We start from the raw sequence: 14586 nt of genomic DNA, 5'->3' as shown, positions 1-14586 counted from the left end.
CTTCCTTGGGGCTCCAGTTCAAGCCCTGACAGGTGGGCATGAGGACAGGACGTGTGTGAGGCAAACCAGGCCCCATGGCTCCCACAGGCCAAAATAACTGCACGTGGCAGCTCATCTGAGTGTGTGCATCCTGGAAGGGGCCTAAGGGCGGTGCAGGGGAGCCTAGGCCTCCTGGGGTGCAGCACGTGCTCTGGGGCCAGGCCCCGCTATTCCAGGTCCTCTGTGGAAATGCTCTGGGACGGCCAAGCAACAATTCTAAATGCAGGCACAGATGTCTGTATAAAGTAATGAAATTTTTGAGTATATCTTTTCAGAAGAAAGTCTTTTTTATTTGTCTTATATCTCATTCAGGTGCCTGCATCATCTCAAACAATGTTGACTAATCGGGATGACAGAGGTGGCCTCGCCCTTGCCTGGCAGGAATGGGTACTTCTCCATCAAGTGTGTGGTTGATTGGTTGTGGCAAAAAGGCAACCATATTGGGACAATGTTCTTCTTTCTCTAGTTAACAAGGAGTATTTAGCAGGGATGGGTATTGAGATAGTACAATACCTTTTTAACCGAGACAGTCCTAGGACTTTTCTTTTTAAATCTGCGGGTACGATGCTGGATGAACACACTGCTTCACGTACGCGCAGTCTTACAGCTCTGCTTCCCAACCAGGAGTGTGGTGGAGCCACACTTCTTTCCGTGCTGATGCTTCAACTTGCTGAACAGCAGCTTTAGTACTTTTGCGTCTACATCCGTAGGTAAAATCGGGCTTCAGATTCTCACGTCTTACCATGTTCTTCTATTAGAGTTGTGCTAACTTTGGAAACAATTGAAATTATCTTCATCTTTTTCTATTGTCCGGGATACTTTAGAAATTATTTTAAAAGTTTTTGTTTGTTTGTTTATTTTTGGTTTCGCTGGGTCTTCGTTGTTACACGCAGGTTTCTCTGGTTGCGGTACACAGGCTTCGCACCGTGGCAGCTTGTCTTCTTACGAAGCACAAGCTTTAGGCTCGCGGGCTTCGGCAGCTGCAGCACAGGGGCTCGTTAGCTGCGCCTGTGGGCCCTGGAGCATGGACTCGGAAGTTGTGACCCATGGGCTTAGTTGCACCACAGCAGGTGAAATCTTCACAGACAGGGATTGAACCCATGCCCTCTGCACTAGAGGTAGATTCTTATCCACTGCACCACCAGGGGAGTCCCCGGGATACTTTAAATTGTTAGGGAATTAACTGGACTTTGAAACTTTGAGAGAAATCACGAGTAAAACAATATGTAAAGGACTTACTGAAATTGTTATTCAGTCACTAAGTCCTGTCCAACTCTTTGTGACCCCATGAACTGCAGCACACCAGGCTTCCCTGTCCTCAAGCATCTTCCAGAGTTTGCTCAAACTTATCTCCATGAGTCGGTGATGCCACCCAACCACCTCATCCTCTGTTGTCCCCTTCTCCTTGTGCCTTCAGTCTGCCCCAGCATCAGGGTCTTTTCCAATGAGTCAGCTCCTCCTATCGAGTGGCCAAAGTATTCCAGCTTCAGCTTCAGCATCTCAGTCCTTCTAGTGAATATTTAGGGCTGATTTCCTTTAGGATTGACTAGTTTGATCTCCTTGCTGTCCAAGGGACCCTCAACAGTCTTCTACAGCAGCACAATTAGAAAGCATCCATTTTTCAGCACTCAGCCTTCTTTATGGTCCAACTCTCACATCTGTACATGACTACTGGAAAAAACATAGGTTTGACTATGGACCCTTGCCAGCAAAGTAATGTCTCTACTTTTTAATAAGATTTTGGAGCCCAAGAAAAGAAAATCTCTCACTGTTTCCATTTTTTCCTCATCTATTTGCCATGAAGTGATGGGACCAGATGCCGTGTTCTTCGTTTTTCAATACTGTTTCAAGCCAGCTTTTCCACTCTTCTTTTTCACCCTCATCAATAGTCTTTACTCCTCTTCACTTCCTGCTATATGAGTGATATCATCTGCATATCTGAGGTTGTTGATCATTCTCCCAGCAATCTTGATTCCAGATTGTGGTTCATCCAGTCCAGCATTTTGCATGAGGTTATTGAAGTTAAACAATTGTTTATAAAGATTACAATTATCATCTCAATTAAGAAAGTAAGACAAAACTTTTCCTTTACGGTTTTTGGAATTTAGATCATGCTTGAAAAGAACTCCATTTTGAGATTACCAAATGTTTACGTTATACTGTTGTCTCTGTTAATTGCTGTTTAATCATGTCTTAGAGTACATCAAGGCTGTATATTGTCACCCTGCTTATTTGACTTATATGCAGAGTACATCATGAGAAACACTGGGCTGGAAGAAGCACAAGCTAGAATCAAGATTGCTGGGAGAAATATCAATAACCTCAGATATGCAGATGACACCACCCTTATGGCAGAAAGTGAAGAAGAACTAAAGAGCCTCTTGATGAAAGTGAAAGAGGAGAGTGAAAAAGTTGGCTTAAAGCTCAACATTCAGAAAACTAAGATCATGGCATCTGGTCCCATCACTTCATGGCAAATAGATAGGGAAACAGTGGAAACAGTGACTGACTTTATTTTGGGGGGATCAGAAATCACTGCAGATGGTGACTGCAGCCATGAAATTAAAAGATGCTTACTGCTTGGAAGGAAAGTTATGACCAACGTAGATAGCATATTAAAAAGCAGACATTACTTTGTCAACAAAGGTCCATCTAGTCAAGGCTGTGGTTTTTCCAGTAGTCATGTATGGATGTGAGAGTCGGACTATAAAGAAAGCTGAGTGCCAAAGAATTGATGCTTTTGAACTGTGGTGTTGGAGAAGACTCTTCAGAGTCCCTTGGAATGCAAGGAGATCCAACCAGTCCATCCTAAAGGAGATCAGTCCTGGGTGTTCATTGGAAGGACTGATGTTGAAGCTGAAACTCCAATACTTTGGCCACCTGATGCAAAGAGCTGACTCACTGGAAAAGACCCTGATGCTGGGAAAGATTGAGGGCAGGAGGAGAAGGGGATGACAGAGGATGAGATGGTTGGATGGCATCACCGATTCAATGGACATGAGTTTGGGTAAATTCCAGGAATTGGTGACAGACAGGGAGGCCTGGCATGCTGCAGTTCATGGGGTCGCAAAGAGTCGGACATGACTGAGCAACGGAACTGATGATGAACTGAATCATGTCTTGTCATTTCTAAGTTAGGGTTAGTGTGCTGATTTTTCACATTATAATCATATTTTATTAAAAGATGCTTTATTTGAAAAGTTACTTTGATACATTCAATCCACATTAAAACTGGTGATTTGTCTTTTACTGAATTGTACTTTTTAGCAGCATAAACATATTTTTGTCCCTTTTGATAATTATCACCAAGTATTTTCTTTTGTTTGTCCCAGCATTTTAAGTATCTCTATGTCATGTTGTCCTTGAGAAATGCATCTACCATCCTATAGCTTTGACATAACTAAAAATTTTTCTTTTTAACAGGAGAATCACATTTCTTGTGACTGCTGGTGAATATGGCTTAATGGTATATATCCTTCCCTATCACTTGCTGAGTTTGTCATATTTTGTTTGTTCCTTTTCTTCCTTGATGCTTTGATGTATTTCTGTCCTGTTGATATTCTACTAATGATTACCCTTAAGTCTAAAACTACATAGACTTATTAACCTGAGGAGTTAATCAATATCGTTCAATCTGAGCAAAAAGAGACCTTTAGCATACTTTTCTTATCTATTTTCCAAGCAATGGATCTTCCCTGGTGGCTCAGAAGGTAAAGCGTCTGCCTGTAATGCAGGAGACGCAAGTTCGATCTCCGAGTTGGGAAGATCCCCTGGAGAAGGAAATGGTAACCCACTCTAGTACTCTTGCCTGGAAAAGTCCATGGACTGAGGAGCCTGGTGGGCTGCAGCCCGTGGGGTCGCGAAGAGTCGGACGTGACTGAGCGACTCCTCTTTCTTTCTTTATTCCTTTCTTTCTTTTCCAAGCAATACACCACTCCTTCCCAAATGTTAGGAAGTTTAGTTTCATAACACTAGCTTTAGATTTGTCCAAATGTATTTTCTTCTGTTTTTGTAAGTCAACTTTTACAATTGCATGAATATTTATAGCCATCTTATCAAGTCAGTATTTGCATTTAAATATCCACTTTACTGGTCTCTTTGCCTGCTAATTCTACATCATATCCTGTATTTCTTGGATTCCTGCTCCTTGAAGTGTAAATTTACACTCAGCCAGGGCTTCTGGGGAGAAGATGGAGGACACGTTTGGAATATCCAGTGAGCCTTTTCCCCACAAGACAGCTGCTGGGCTGTGGCCTCTCCCCACAGGCTCCTTGACCTTCCTCCATGGGCCAAGTTCCCCTGAGCAGTAGATTCAGTGGCAACAGTATTTTCTATCAGGTTGATGTAATGCACTGGTTCTCCCTTCCCTCCTACTCACAGGAAGGACATATAGCTATCCCCAAATTTCCTTAAGAGGCAACCCAGCAGTCATGAATCCTTAGACCGAAGAGGTGAAAAGTACAATATTACTTCTCTGGGTACCCAAAAGGCAATGGATAAGCAAGATGGGAGTGAAATAGAGACTGAGTTGAAAATATGCTCAAAGAGTTGCTTTAGGGAAGCTCTCCTGAAAATTCCCTCTTACTTTGTATGTAAAAGGATCAAGAACAGACAAATAAAAATGTGGGCAGCCAAGTATGTAATATTTAATGCACTCTGGGCTAAAAAGAATGACCTTGACAAAAGCCAAAATCTCTTCCAAGTTAAACAAAAGCAGAGAACACACAATTTCCCAGGTACAAAGGGCCAGCTGGCTTGGACCAGGAACAAAACTCTTCACACCAAAGGGCTGGGGAGCTTAAGCAATGTGCTCTCTTATCTGCCCCTGGTTCTACCTTCATCTCACAGCTGCTGTTTAAGATCGTGGATCAAGCAAAACTGTTTGCTTGTGTGCAGAAGTTTTAACCCACCAGGTGGAGGAAGGGGCCCTCCTGGATTCCAGGGGTGTGGTTGCAGCTTTCTAAGACTCCAAAGGCCATGCCAGCACAGAGCAGTGGGGAATGGCCAGGGGGGTCGGTGGGGGAGTGGGCAGTGGGAGGTTGATATGACAAGAGAAGAATCTGCTGAGGACAGTGGTGGCTGTGGAAGGAGGATGGACTCAGAGCGGGGACCAGCCATTGTAAGACCCACCAGAGGGCACCAGAGAGAGGAAAAAGGGAAAACACCGCCTGAAGCGATTGTCCTTGGTTACACACAGACGTCACCAGATAGATGGTCGATACCAAAATCCAACTGATATATTCTTTGCAGTTGAAGATGGAGAAGCTCTATACAGTCAGCAAAAACAAGACCAGGAACTGACTGTGGCTCAGATCATGAACACCTTATTGCAAAATTCAGGTTTAAATTGAAGAAAGTAGGGAAAACCACTAGACCATTAGGGTATGACCTAAATCAAATCCCTTAAAACTACACACTGAAAGTGACAATTAGATTCAAGGGATTAGATCTGATAGACACAGCACCTGAAGAACTATGGACAGAGGTTCGCGACATTGTACAGGAGGTGGTGATCAAGACCATCCCCAAGAAAAAGAAATGCAAAAAGGCAAAATGGTTGTCTGAGGAGGCCTTACAAATAGCTGAGAAAAAAAGGGATGCTAAAGGCAAAGGAGAAAAGGAAAGATATACCCATCTGAATGCAGAGTTCCAAAGAATAGCAAGGAGAGATAAGAAAGCCTTCCTCTGTGATCAATACAAAGAAATAGAGGTAAACAATAGAATGGGAAAGATTAGAGATCTCTTCAAGAAAATTAGAGATACCAAGTGGACAGTTCATGCAAAGATGGGCACAATAAAGGACAGAAATGGTATGGACCTAACAGAAGCAGAAGATATTAAGGAGGTGACAAGAATACTCAGAAGAACTGTACAAAAAAGATTTTCATGACCCAGATAATCACCATGGTGTGATCGCTCACCTAGAGCCTGACATCCTGGAATGTGAAGTCAAGTGGGCCTTAGGAAACATTGCTATGAACAAAGCTTTTCTAAATCTAACTTATATATCTTCAAGTTCTCAGTTCATGTACTGCTGAATCCTAGCTTGAAGGATATGGAGCATTACCTCACTAGCATGTGAAATGAGTGCTATTGTACAGTAGTTTGAACTTTGTTTGGCATTGCCTTTCTTTGGGATTGGAATGAAAGCTGAGTTTTTCCAGTCCTGTGGCTACTGCTGAGTTTTCCAAATTTGCTGGCATATTGAGTGCAGCACTTTCACAGCATCACCTTTTGGGGTTTGAAATAGCTCAGCTGGAATTCCATCACCTCCACTAGCTTTGTTCATAGTGAGGCTTCCTAAGGCCTACCTGACTTCACATCCCAGGGTGTCTGGCTCTAGGTGAGTGATCACACCATCGTGGTTATCCAGATCGTTAAGCAGGAGATGGTTAGAGTGAACGTCAGCATTTCAGGAATCAGTGAACTAAAATGACCAGGAATCGGAAAACCTAATTCAGTGACCATTATATCTACTGCTGTGGGCAAGAATCCCTTAGAAGGGATGGAGCAGCCCTCATAGTCCACAAAAGAGTCCCAAATGTAGTACTTGGGTGCAGTCTCAAAAATGACAGGATGATCTTGGTTCATTTCCAAGACAAACTATTCAACATCACAGTAATTCAAGTCTATGCCCCAACCACTAATGCCAAAGAGGCTGAAGTCAAATGGTTCTATGAAGACCTACAAGACCTTCTAGACAAACACCAAAAGAAGATGTCCTTTTCATCACAGGGGATTGGAATGCAAAAGTAGGAAGTCAAGAGATACCTGGGGGAACAGGCAAGTTTGGCCTTGGAGTACAGAGTGAAGCAGGACAAAGGCTAACAGAGTTTTGCTAAGAGAATGCACTGGTCAGAGCAAGCACTCTCTTTCAACAACAGAAGAGATGACTCTACACATGGATACCACCAGATGGTCAATGCTGAAATCAGATTCATTATTACATTCTTTGCAACAGAAGGAGGAGAAGTCAGCCAAAACAAAGCCTGGAGCTGACTGTGGCTCAGATCATGAGCTCCTTATTGTATAATTCAGACTTAAATTGAAGAAAGTAGAGAAAACCACTAGGCCATTCATGTATGAATGATAATCATATCCCTTATGATTATACAGTGGAAGTAACAAATAGATTCAAGGGATTAGATCTGATAGAGTGCCTGAAGAACTATGGATAAAGTAACACTGTACAGGCAGTGATGACCAAAACCATCCCAAAGAAAAATGCAACAAGGCAAAATGGTTGTCTGAGGAGACCTTAAAAATAGCTGAGAAAAGAAGAGAAGACAAAAGGAGAGATACAGCCAACTGAATGCAGGGTTCCAAAGAATAGCAAGGAGAGAAAAGAAAGCCTTCTTAAGTGAACAATGAAAAGAAATAGAGGAAAACAGTAGCATGGGAAAGACTAGAGATCTCTTCAAGAAAATTAGAGATACCAAGGGAACATTTCATGCAAAGATGGGCTCAATAAAGGATAGTAACGGTAAGGACCTAACAGAAGCAGAAGAGATTAAGAAGAGGTGGCAAGAATACACAGAAGAACTGAACAAAAAATGCCTTAATAACCCAGATAAGCATGATGGTGTGGTCACTAACCTAGATATTTTAACTGCTAAGTTGAAAAGAATGTACAAGGAATGCCTAATGTAAATTAAGGTATAAAAACATAATCCACACCAAGCAATCCACTGCTAACCAGAACTGCCACATCCCCTCCACCTGCGTCTGCCTGCCTATCCCCATGCCTCCCTTCTGAGGTGACCACTGCCCCAAATTTCCCTTCTAATTTTCTCGATAGTTTTATTTCTTGTACTGCTTCATTTCTTACTTTTGTGTTTCTAGACATGATTCCATCATAACCTCTATGCAGCTTGTGAGCTGCAGGTGCCAGTTAGTGACCAGGGAGGTCCACTATCCCTCAGATCATTCCCATGTTTCTGCTGCTGCAAAGAGTGTTGTTCAGACCATTTTCATGCATGCTTCCTGGAACACTTTGCAAGAGCATCCCTAGGTCAGGTGTATCAAGGGCTACATGATCCATGACACCATGTGACTTCTAAGCATGTGAACTTATGTCATCTGGTCCCATAACTTCATGGCAAATAGAAGGGGAAAAGGTGGAAGCAGTGACAGATTTTCTTTTCTTGGGCTCGAAAACCACTGTGGATGGTGTCTGTGGCCATGACATTTGAAGATGATGGCTTCTGGGCAGGAAAGCTGTGTCAAACCTGAGTGCTAAGTTGCTTCAGTTGTGTCTGATTCTGTGTGACCCCATGAACTATAGCCTGCCAGGCTCCCCTGTCCATGGAATTCTCCAGGCAGGAGTACTGGAGTGGGTTTTCATGCCCTTCTCCAGGGGATCTTCCCAACCCAGGGATCTAACCTGTGTCTCTTCTGTCTCCTGTATTGGCAGATGGGTTCTTTACCACGAGCACAACCTGTTAAAAAGCAAAGACATCACTTTGCCGACAAAGGTCCATATAGTCAAGGCTATGTTTTTTTTTTTCCAGTAGTCATGTATGGATGTGAGAGCTGGACAATAAAGAAGGCAGAGCACTGAAGAACTGATGCTTTCAAACTGTGGTGCTGGAGAAGACTCTTGAGATTCCCTTGAAAAGTAAGGCAATCAAACCAGCCAACCTTAAAGGAAATCAACCCTGAATGTTCATTGGAAGGACTAATGCTGAAACTGAAGCTCCAATATTTAGGGTGCCTAATGCGAACAGTTGACTCATTGGAAAAGACACTGATGCTGGGAAAGATTGAAGGCAGAAGGAGAAGAGGATGACAGAGGATGAGATACTTGGATGGCATCACCGATCAATGGACATGAACCTGGGCAAACTCTGGGAGATGGTGAGGGACAGAGAAGCCTGGTGCTGCAGTCCATGGCGTCGGGAAGAGTTGGACATGACTTAGCAACTGAACAGCAACAAAAACTCTTATCAGCTGTCCAAGTGGTCCTGTCTGTTTGCAACACTAAGTACTAATGGACTTTTTAATGTTTACCATCTAACAGGCACAAAATGGTCGTTAATCCTGGTCCCAATTTGCATTCCTCTGATTATGAATGAAGTAGAGAATCTCTTTATGTTTATTCATCAAACTGGTATCTTCTTTTGTAAAATGCCTACTCGTGTACTTACTCTTCTCTTGTGATTTCTTTCTCTCTTTGTCTGTGGGAATGTATATGTGTCCTAGTTAATGACCATCTAAAGTTTTATGTATCACAATGATTTTTCCTTCTCTTTGGGCTATGTTTTCACACTATTTGTCGAATTTTTCTTATAAACAGATACTTTAAAATTATCAGTCTTTTATTTTGGAATTAGCACTTTTTTGACTTTAAAATCTGTCTTTGCCCTAGAAAGATCAGAAGGCTAGTTGCCATTTTTAAAGTTCTACCTTTCATATTTACATATTAGGTCATGTGGAACTGATTTTTGCATGTGGTGGGGGCTAAGGATAAAATTTGTTTTTCCCATATAGATGTTAATCATCCCGGGACAGTTAACTAGGCTTTATGGTTCCTACATGTAATTTGAACTGTGGTGCACAGATTGATGCTGTCTGTGAATGGTTTGCTCTGTCTGAGCGGAAACCAGGACAGAAACTGAGAGGAAGTAGAGTTTCCTCAACTCAGGAACAGGACTTCTCAGGCCCACACCCTCTCTGTTATTTTTCATCCCTTCCTTAGAAAATGTTAAGTTTCTCCACTACTAAGTCTAAGCCATGGACAGCCAGAAAACAGTCACTTCTACTGTTGAACAGAAAGAGTTCCAGGTAAGACTGACCACACAGGCTCCGCTACTCTGGGGGTAAACCATGGGCCTCTCCAACCTCATATCCCCAGGCTGTGATGCAGCTGGCATCCAGCCTGCTAAGGGACCCTCCACCTGCATGCCTGCTCTGCTTCTCCAGGGCCAAGAATTCCAATCTTTCCTGGGGTGGGGAAACCACTCTTGTCTGGGCACCAGCCTCAGATTCCCCTGGGGATTTGCCTTTGGCCTCAAAAAGCTTGACTTTTTGGTTGTTGATATGAGCATTGGCATTTTATTTTAACTCCAAGCTGCACACTCACACTTTTCATTATTTCTTTGTTTTCTTCTTTCATGATATATGACCACTTTAAGACTTACTGATGTTGCCTCAATGAGAAAAGGTTTAGAATAGAAGAAAGACCAGGAATGAAACATCAATCTCCCTACATTCTCTGAAGGAAGTTTTATTTGATTGAACATGTTTATCTGAAGGGACCTATTATTGATCTATGAAACGCCAAGAACAAGAACTAAAATGTAGGGAATTCCCTGGTGGTCCAGTGGTTAGGACTTAGTGCTTTCATTGCTCTTGGCCTAGGTTCATTCTCTGGTTGAGGAACTAATTCCACAAGGCCGTGGTACAGGCAAAAAAAGAAGAAGAAGCACTAAGACGTGGCCAAAGAGACAGTCGTTACATGGATTCAAAGTAGAACTGGGGAAGGTTGAGTAAGGCCGGGTAGATTAGGGGTCAGACTGTGTGTGGCCAAGCAGAACAGGTGACAGGACGCTGAGCCCAGGTAAAACGGGGGGTAGTTCCCTGAGGCCCAGGTAGGACACGACACAGGCTGTGTGAGGCCAAGTAGAATGTGGATGAGTTATGTGGGCTCCAGGCAGATGTGGGGACAGGCTCTAAAGGCCCGGGTAAAGCAGGACCCGCCATGTGATGCCAGGTAACCAGCTGCAGGGGCAGAAGGAGGGGCTGCTGGGGAAGATGAAGGAAGCTGAGGGAGGTGGCAAGGTAACTTGAAGATCAGGAGCCAACTGTGCACTGAGGGAGGGTCTGTGCAGAGACCACAGAATGTGAGAAAATACAGCCGGTGGCCCTTTCAGCTGGAACTAGCACTGTGTGGCAGGTTGGGACAACCAAGGAAAAGCTGAGTTGAGAAGAACCTTGAGGAAGGTTTAGGGTCAGGTTCCTGGAAGCCACCCAGGGGTGGAGAGACGTTTCCCTGGATACAAGAAGGCCACCTCCCAGGACCTGGGTCTACAGCTCTGCAGCTGAGGACTTGTTGGGTGCAAAGGCCCCAACTCAAGGGTAAGGGTACTGAGAGGATGACAGCCAGCTCTTTCTCCTCCAAGCTGGTCTCAGGGAGGCAGCCCACGGACCTCAGGGCAGAGAAGGGCTTGCACAAGTCTCCCCAGGGCATGTTTAATCTCCGTGTTCCTCAGAGAGTAGACGATGGGGTTCAGAGTGGGGCTCAGCATCGTGTAGAGCACTGCGGACACCTTGCTTCTCTCAGGGCTGTAGCTGGAGGCCGGGCTGATATAGGCACAGAACACTGCGGAGTAGTACACGGAGACCACCAGGAGGTGGGAGGAGCAGGTTGAGAAGGCCCGCCGCCTCCCTGCAGCCGAGCGCATGCGCAGGATGCTGGCGACAATGCAGCCATAGGACACCAGGGTGAGCAGGAAGTTGAGGACTCCATAGAAGGCATCAGCTAACACAGTCATGATGCTATTCACGAGTGTGGGGCTGCAGGAGAGCAGCAGGAGTGGGGGGATCTCGCAGAAGAAGTGTGCGATAACATTGGGGCCACAGAAGGACAGCCGCGTCATCAGCCCAGCGTGCAGCGACCCGTTGAGGGCACAGAGGGCCCACACGCCCACGGCCAGCGACCGGCACAGCCGCGGGCTCATCCGCGAGCTGTAGTGCAGCGGGCGGCAGATGGCCACGTAGCGGTCATAGGCCATGGCTGTCAGCAGCAGCAGCTCGGAAGATGCGGACCAGGTGAGGAAGAACAGTTGGGCCATGCACCCCGGGAAGGAGATGGTGTTTTCCTCGAAGGCCAGGCCCACCAGTGCCTTGGGCAGCACAGATGAGGTGCAGACAATATCCATGGCAGCTAGATTGCAGAGGAAAAAGTACATGGGGCTTTGGAGGCTGGCGCTGTGGCTGCCCACGGCGATGATCACAGCGTTGCCCATGAGCGCCACGGTGTAGAGGGAGAAGAAGCAGCAGAAAAGGGGCAGCCGCAGGCGGGGCAGCTCCGAGAAGCCCTGAAGCACGAACTCTATCATCAGGGTCTCGTTGGACCTTGTGGCCCAGCCGGGAGCAGCCCCAAGGCCTTGCTCCATGTGTGCACAGACCTGTGACAGAGATTACATGATGCTGGTGCCAGACTCTACCCAGGTGACTGTCTCAGAAGGCAGCCTGGTCTTGGAAAGGAGGGCTGATCCAACTCCTTCACAGGAGTCCGTTTATTCCTTAACTTCCAAGCCCAACACTCTCCCGAAAGCCATATACCCTTCATTAACTTCTCCTTTCATTTTGCACTCCGAGAAACACTGTCCTCTAGCGTTTCTAGCCCCATCGCCATCCTCACTTCCTTGACTGAGAGCCACTTACAGCCTGAGCCCGTCCCCACGCGAGGCTGAGCCCCTCCCCGGCCGCTCTCCCTCTCACAGCCCCATCTCTGTGAAGGGCATCCTGCTGCTCTTCAGCTGTTCCCCTGGGTTCCTGTTTCCACCTTTTCTGAACTTGTGCCCCGTGCACTCCAGGATTACTTCTGTGGCTGATCCTGCCGTCAGTCTGACGTCACTCATATCTACCCCCCAACCCCAGAACCATGAACCGCAATTCTGCCTCAAACTACAGGCTTCCAAACTCAACATTCAAACCTAAACTGTTGGCCTTTGCCCCAGATGTGCTCATCGTGTAGTTTTCCAGCAGCACAAGGTAACTCTCCCACACTCCCAGTTACCCAGCCACCCAAAATCCTGGGTTTAGGCTTTGTGGCAACAGGACCTCACTTGGACCACATCAAGCTTTAGTTCATGGTCATGGGAGGTTCTCAGAATGCATTTGTTCCATGAGCCTTTGATGGTCTTCTTACCTCTCAACCTCTGGTTCCCAAGGCCTACAGACAAAGCTTCCTGCATGATGTTCACAGATGCTCCATCTCTCACTCACAGACATGTACCTAACTTCAAGCTTTTTGTCACCACCTGGATGTCCAGTTTCTCCTTCCAACACCCTCCTATATGTTCCCAACTGGGTTCATGGTGATGCCCTGTGGCAAAAACCTGATCCTGGCATTTCATTCCCCTCTGTGAAGCTCACTAAGACTTAGCAGAATGCTCAGGTGAGAAATAACAGAAAAATAACCAAACTGATCACATGGACCACAGCCTTGTCTAACTCAATGAAATTATGAGCCATGCCTTGTAGGGCCATGCAAGATGGATAGGTCATGGTGGAAAGTTATGACAAAACATGGTCGACTGGAAAAGGGAATGAAAAACCACTTCAGTATTCTTGCCTTAGGAACCCCATAAACAGTATGAAAAGGCAAAAAGATAGGATACTCAAAGCTGAACTCCCCAGATCAGTAGGTGCCCAACATACTACTGGAGAAGAGTGGAGAAATAACTCCAGAAAGGGTGAAAAGATAGAGCCAAAACAAAAACAACGCCCAGTTGTGGATGTGACTGGTGACAGAACTAAAGCCTGATATTGTACAGAACAATATTGCGTAGGAACCTGGAATGTTAGGTCCATGCTGCTGCTAAGTCGCTTCAGTCGTGTCCAACTCTGTGCTACCCCATAGACGGCAGCCTACCAGGCTCTGCTGTCCCTGGGATTCTCCAGGCAAGAACACCGGAGTGGGCTGCCATTTCCTTCTCCAATGCATGAAAGTGAAAAATGAAAGTGAAGTCGCTCAGTCGTGTCTGACCCTCAGCGACCCCATGGACTGCAGCCTACCAGGCTCCTCCATCCATGGGATTTTCCAGGCAAGAGTACTGGAGTGGGGTGCCATTGCCTTCAAGGTAAATTGGAAGTAGTCAAACAGATGTTAAGAGTGAACATCAACATTTTAGGAATCAGTGAACTAAAATGGACTGAAATGGGTGACTTTAACTCAGATGACCATTATATCTACTACTGTGGGCAAGAATCCCGTACAAGAAATGGAGTAGGCCTCAGAGTCAACAAAAGAGTTGGAAATGCAGCACTTGGGTGCAATGTCAAAAACGACAGAATGATCTCTGTTCGTTTCCAAGGCAAATATTTCAATATCACAGTAATCCAAGTCTATCCAAGTAATCCACCAACCACTAATGCCAAAGAAGTGAAGGACTTACAAGACCTTCTAGAACTAACACCAAGAAAAGGTGTCCTGTTCCTCATAGAGGACTGCAATGCAAAAGTAGGAAGTCAAGCATAACTGGAGTAACAGGCAAGTTTGGCCTTGGAGGACAAAATTAAGTGGGACAAAGGCTAACAGAGTTTTGCCAAGAGAATGCACTGGTTATAGCAAACACCCTCTTCCAACAACACAAGAGACACGTAGACATCACCAGATGGTCAACACTGAAATCAGATTGATTCTATTCTTTGCAGCCAAAATGGAGAAGCTCTATACAGTCAGCAAAAGCAAGACGGAGCTGACTGTGGCTCAGATCATGAACACCTTATTGCAAAATTCAGACTTAAATTGAAGAAAGTAGGGAAAACCACTAGACCACTAGGGTATGACCTAAATCAAATCCCTTAAAATTATACACT

At 45.3% G+C, this 14586-nt stretch overlaps 1 protein-coding gene across 1 annotated transcript; it reads right to left on the bottom strand.

Moving 5' to 3' along the window:
• Positions 1–7440: 7440 nt before the first annotated feature.
• Positions 7441–12155, bottom strand: LOC109578962 (olfactory receptor 13A1-like; the record flags this gene model as incomplete). Its single annotated transcript, XM_019988422.2, has 2 exons — positions 11211–12155; positions 7441–7452 (listed from the first exon to the last, which is right to left on the bottom strand). Coding segments are annotated over exons 1-2 (957 nt in total), but the record flags the coding sequence as incomplete, so codon positions are not given.
• Positions 12156–14586: the final 2431 nt, after the last annotated feature.

Source organism: Bos indicus, chromosome 26 (assembly GCF_029378745.1).
Source record: "Bos indicus isolate NIAB-ARS_2022 breed Sahiwal x Tharparkar chromosome 26, NIAB-ARS_B.indTharparkar_mat_pri_1.0, whole genome shotgun sequence".
In the NCBI taxonomy this organism is placed as follows: domain Eukaryota; kingdom Metazoa; phylum Chordata; class Mammalia; order Artiodactyla; family Bovidae; genus Bos; species Bos indicus.
The sequence above is the reverse complement of the archived record's forward strand: the minus strand, read 5'-3'. Positions and strand labels throughout refer to the sequence as shown.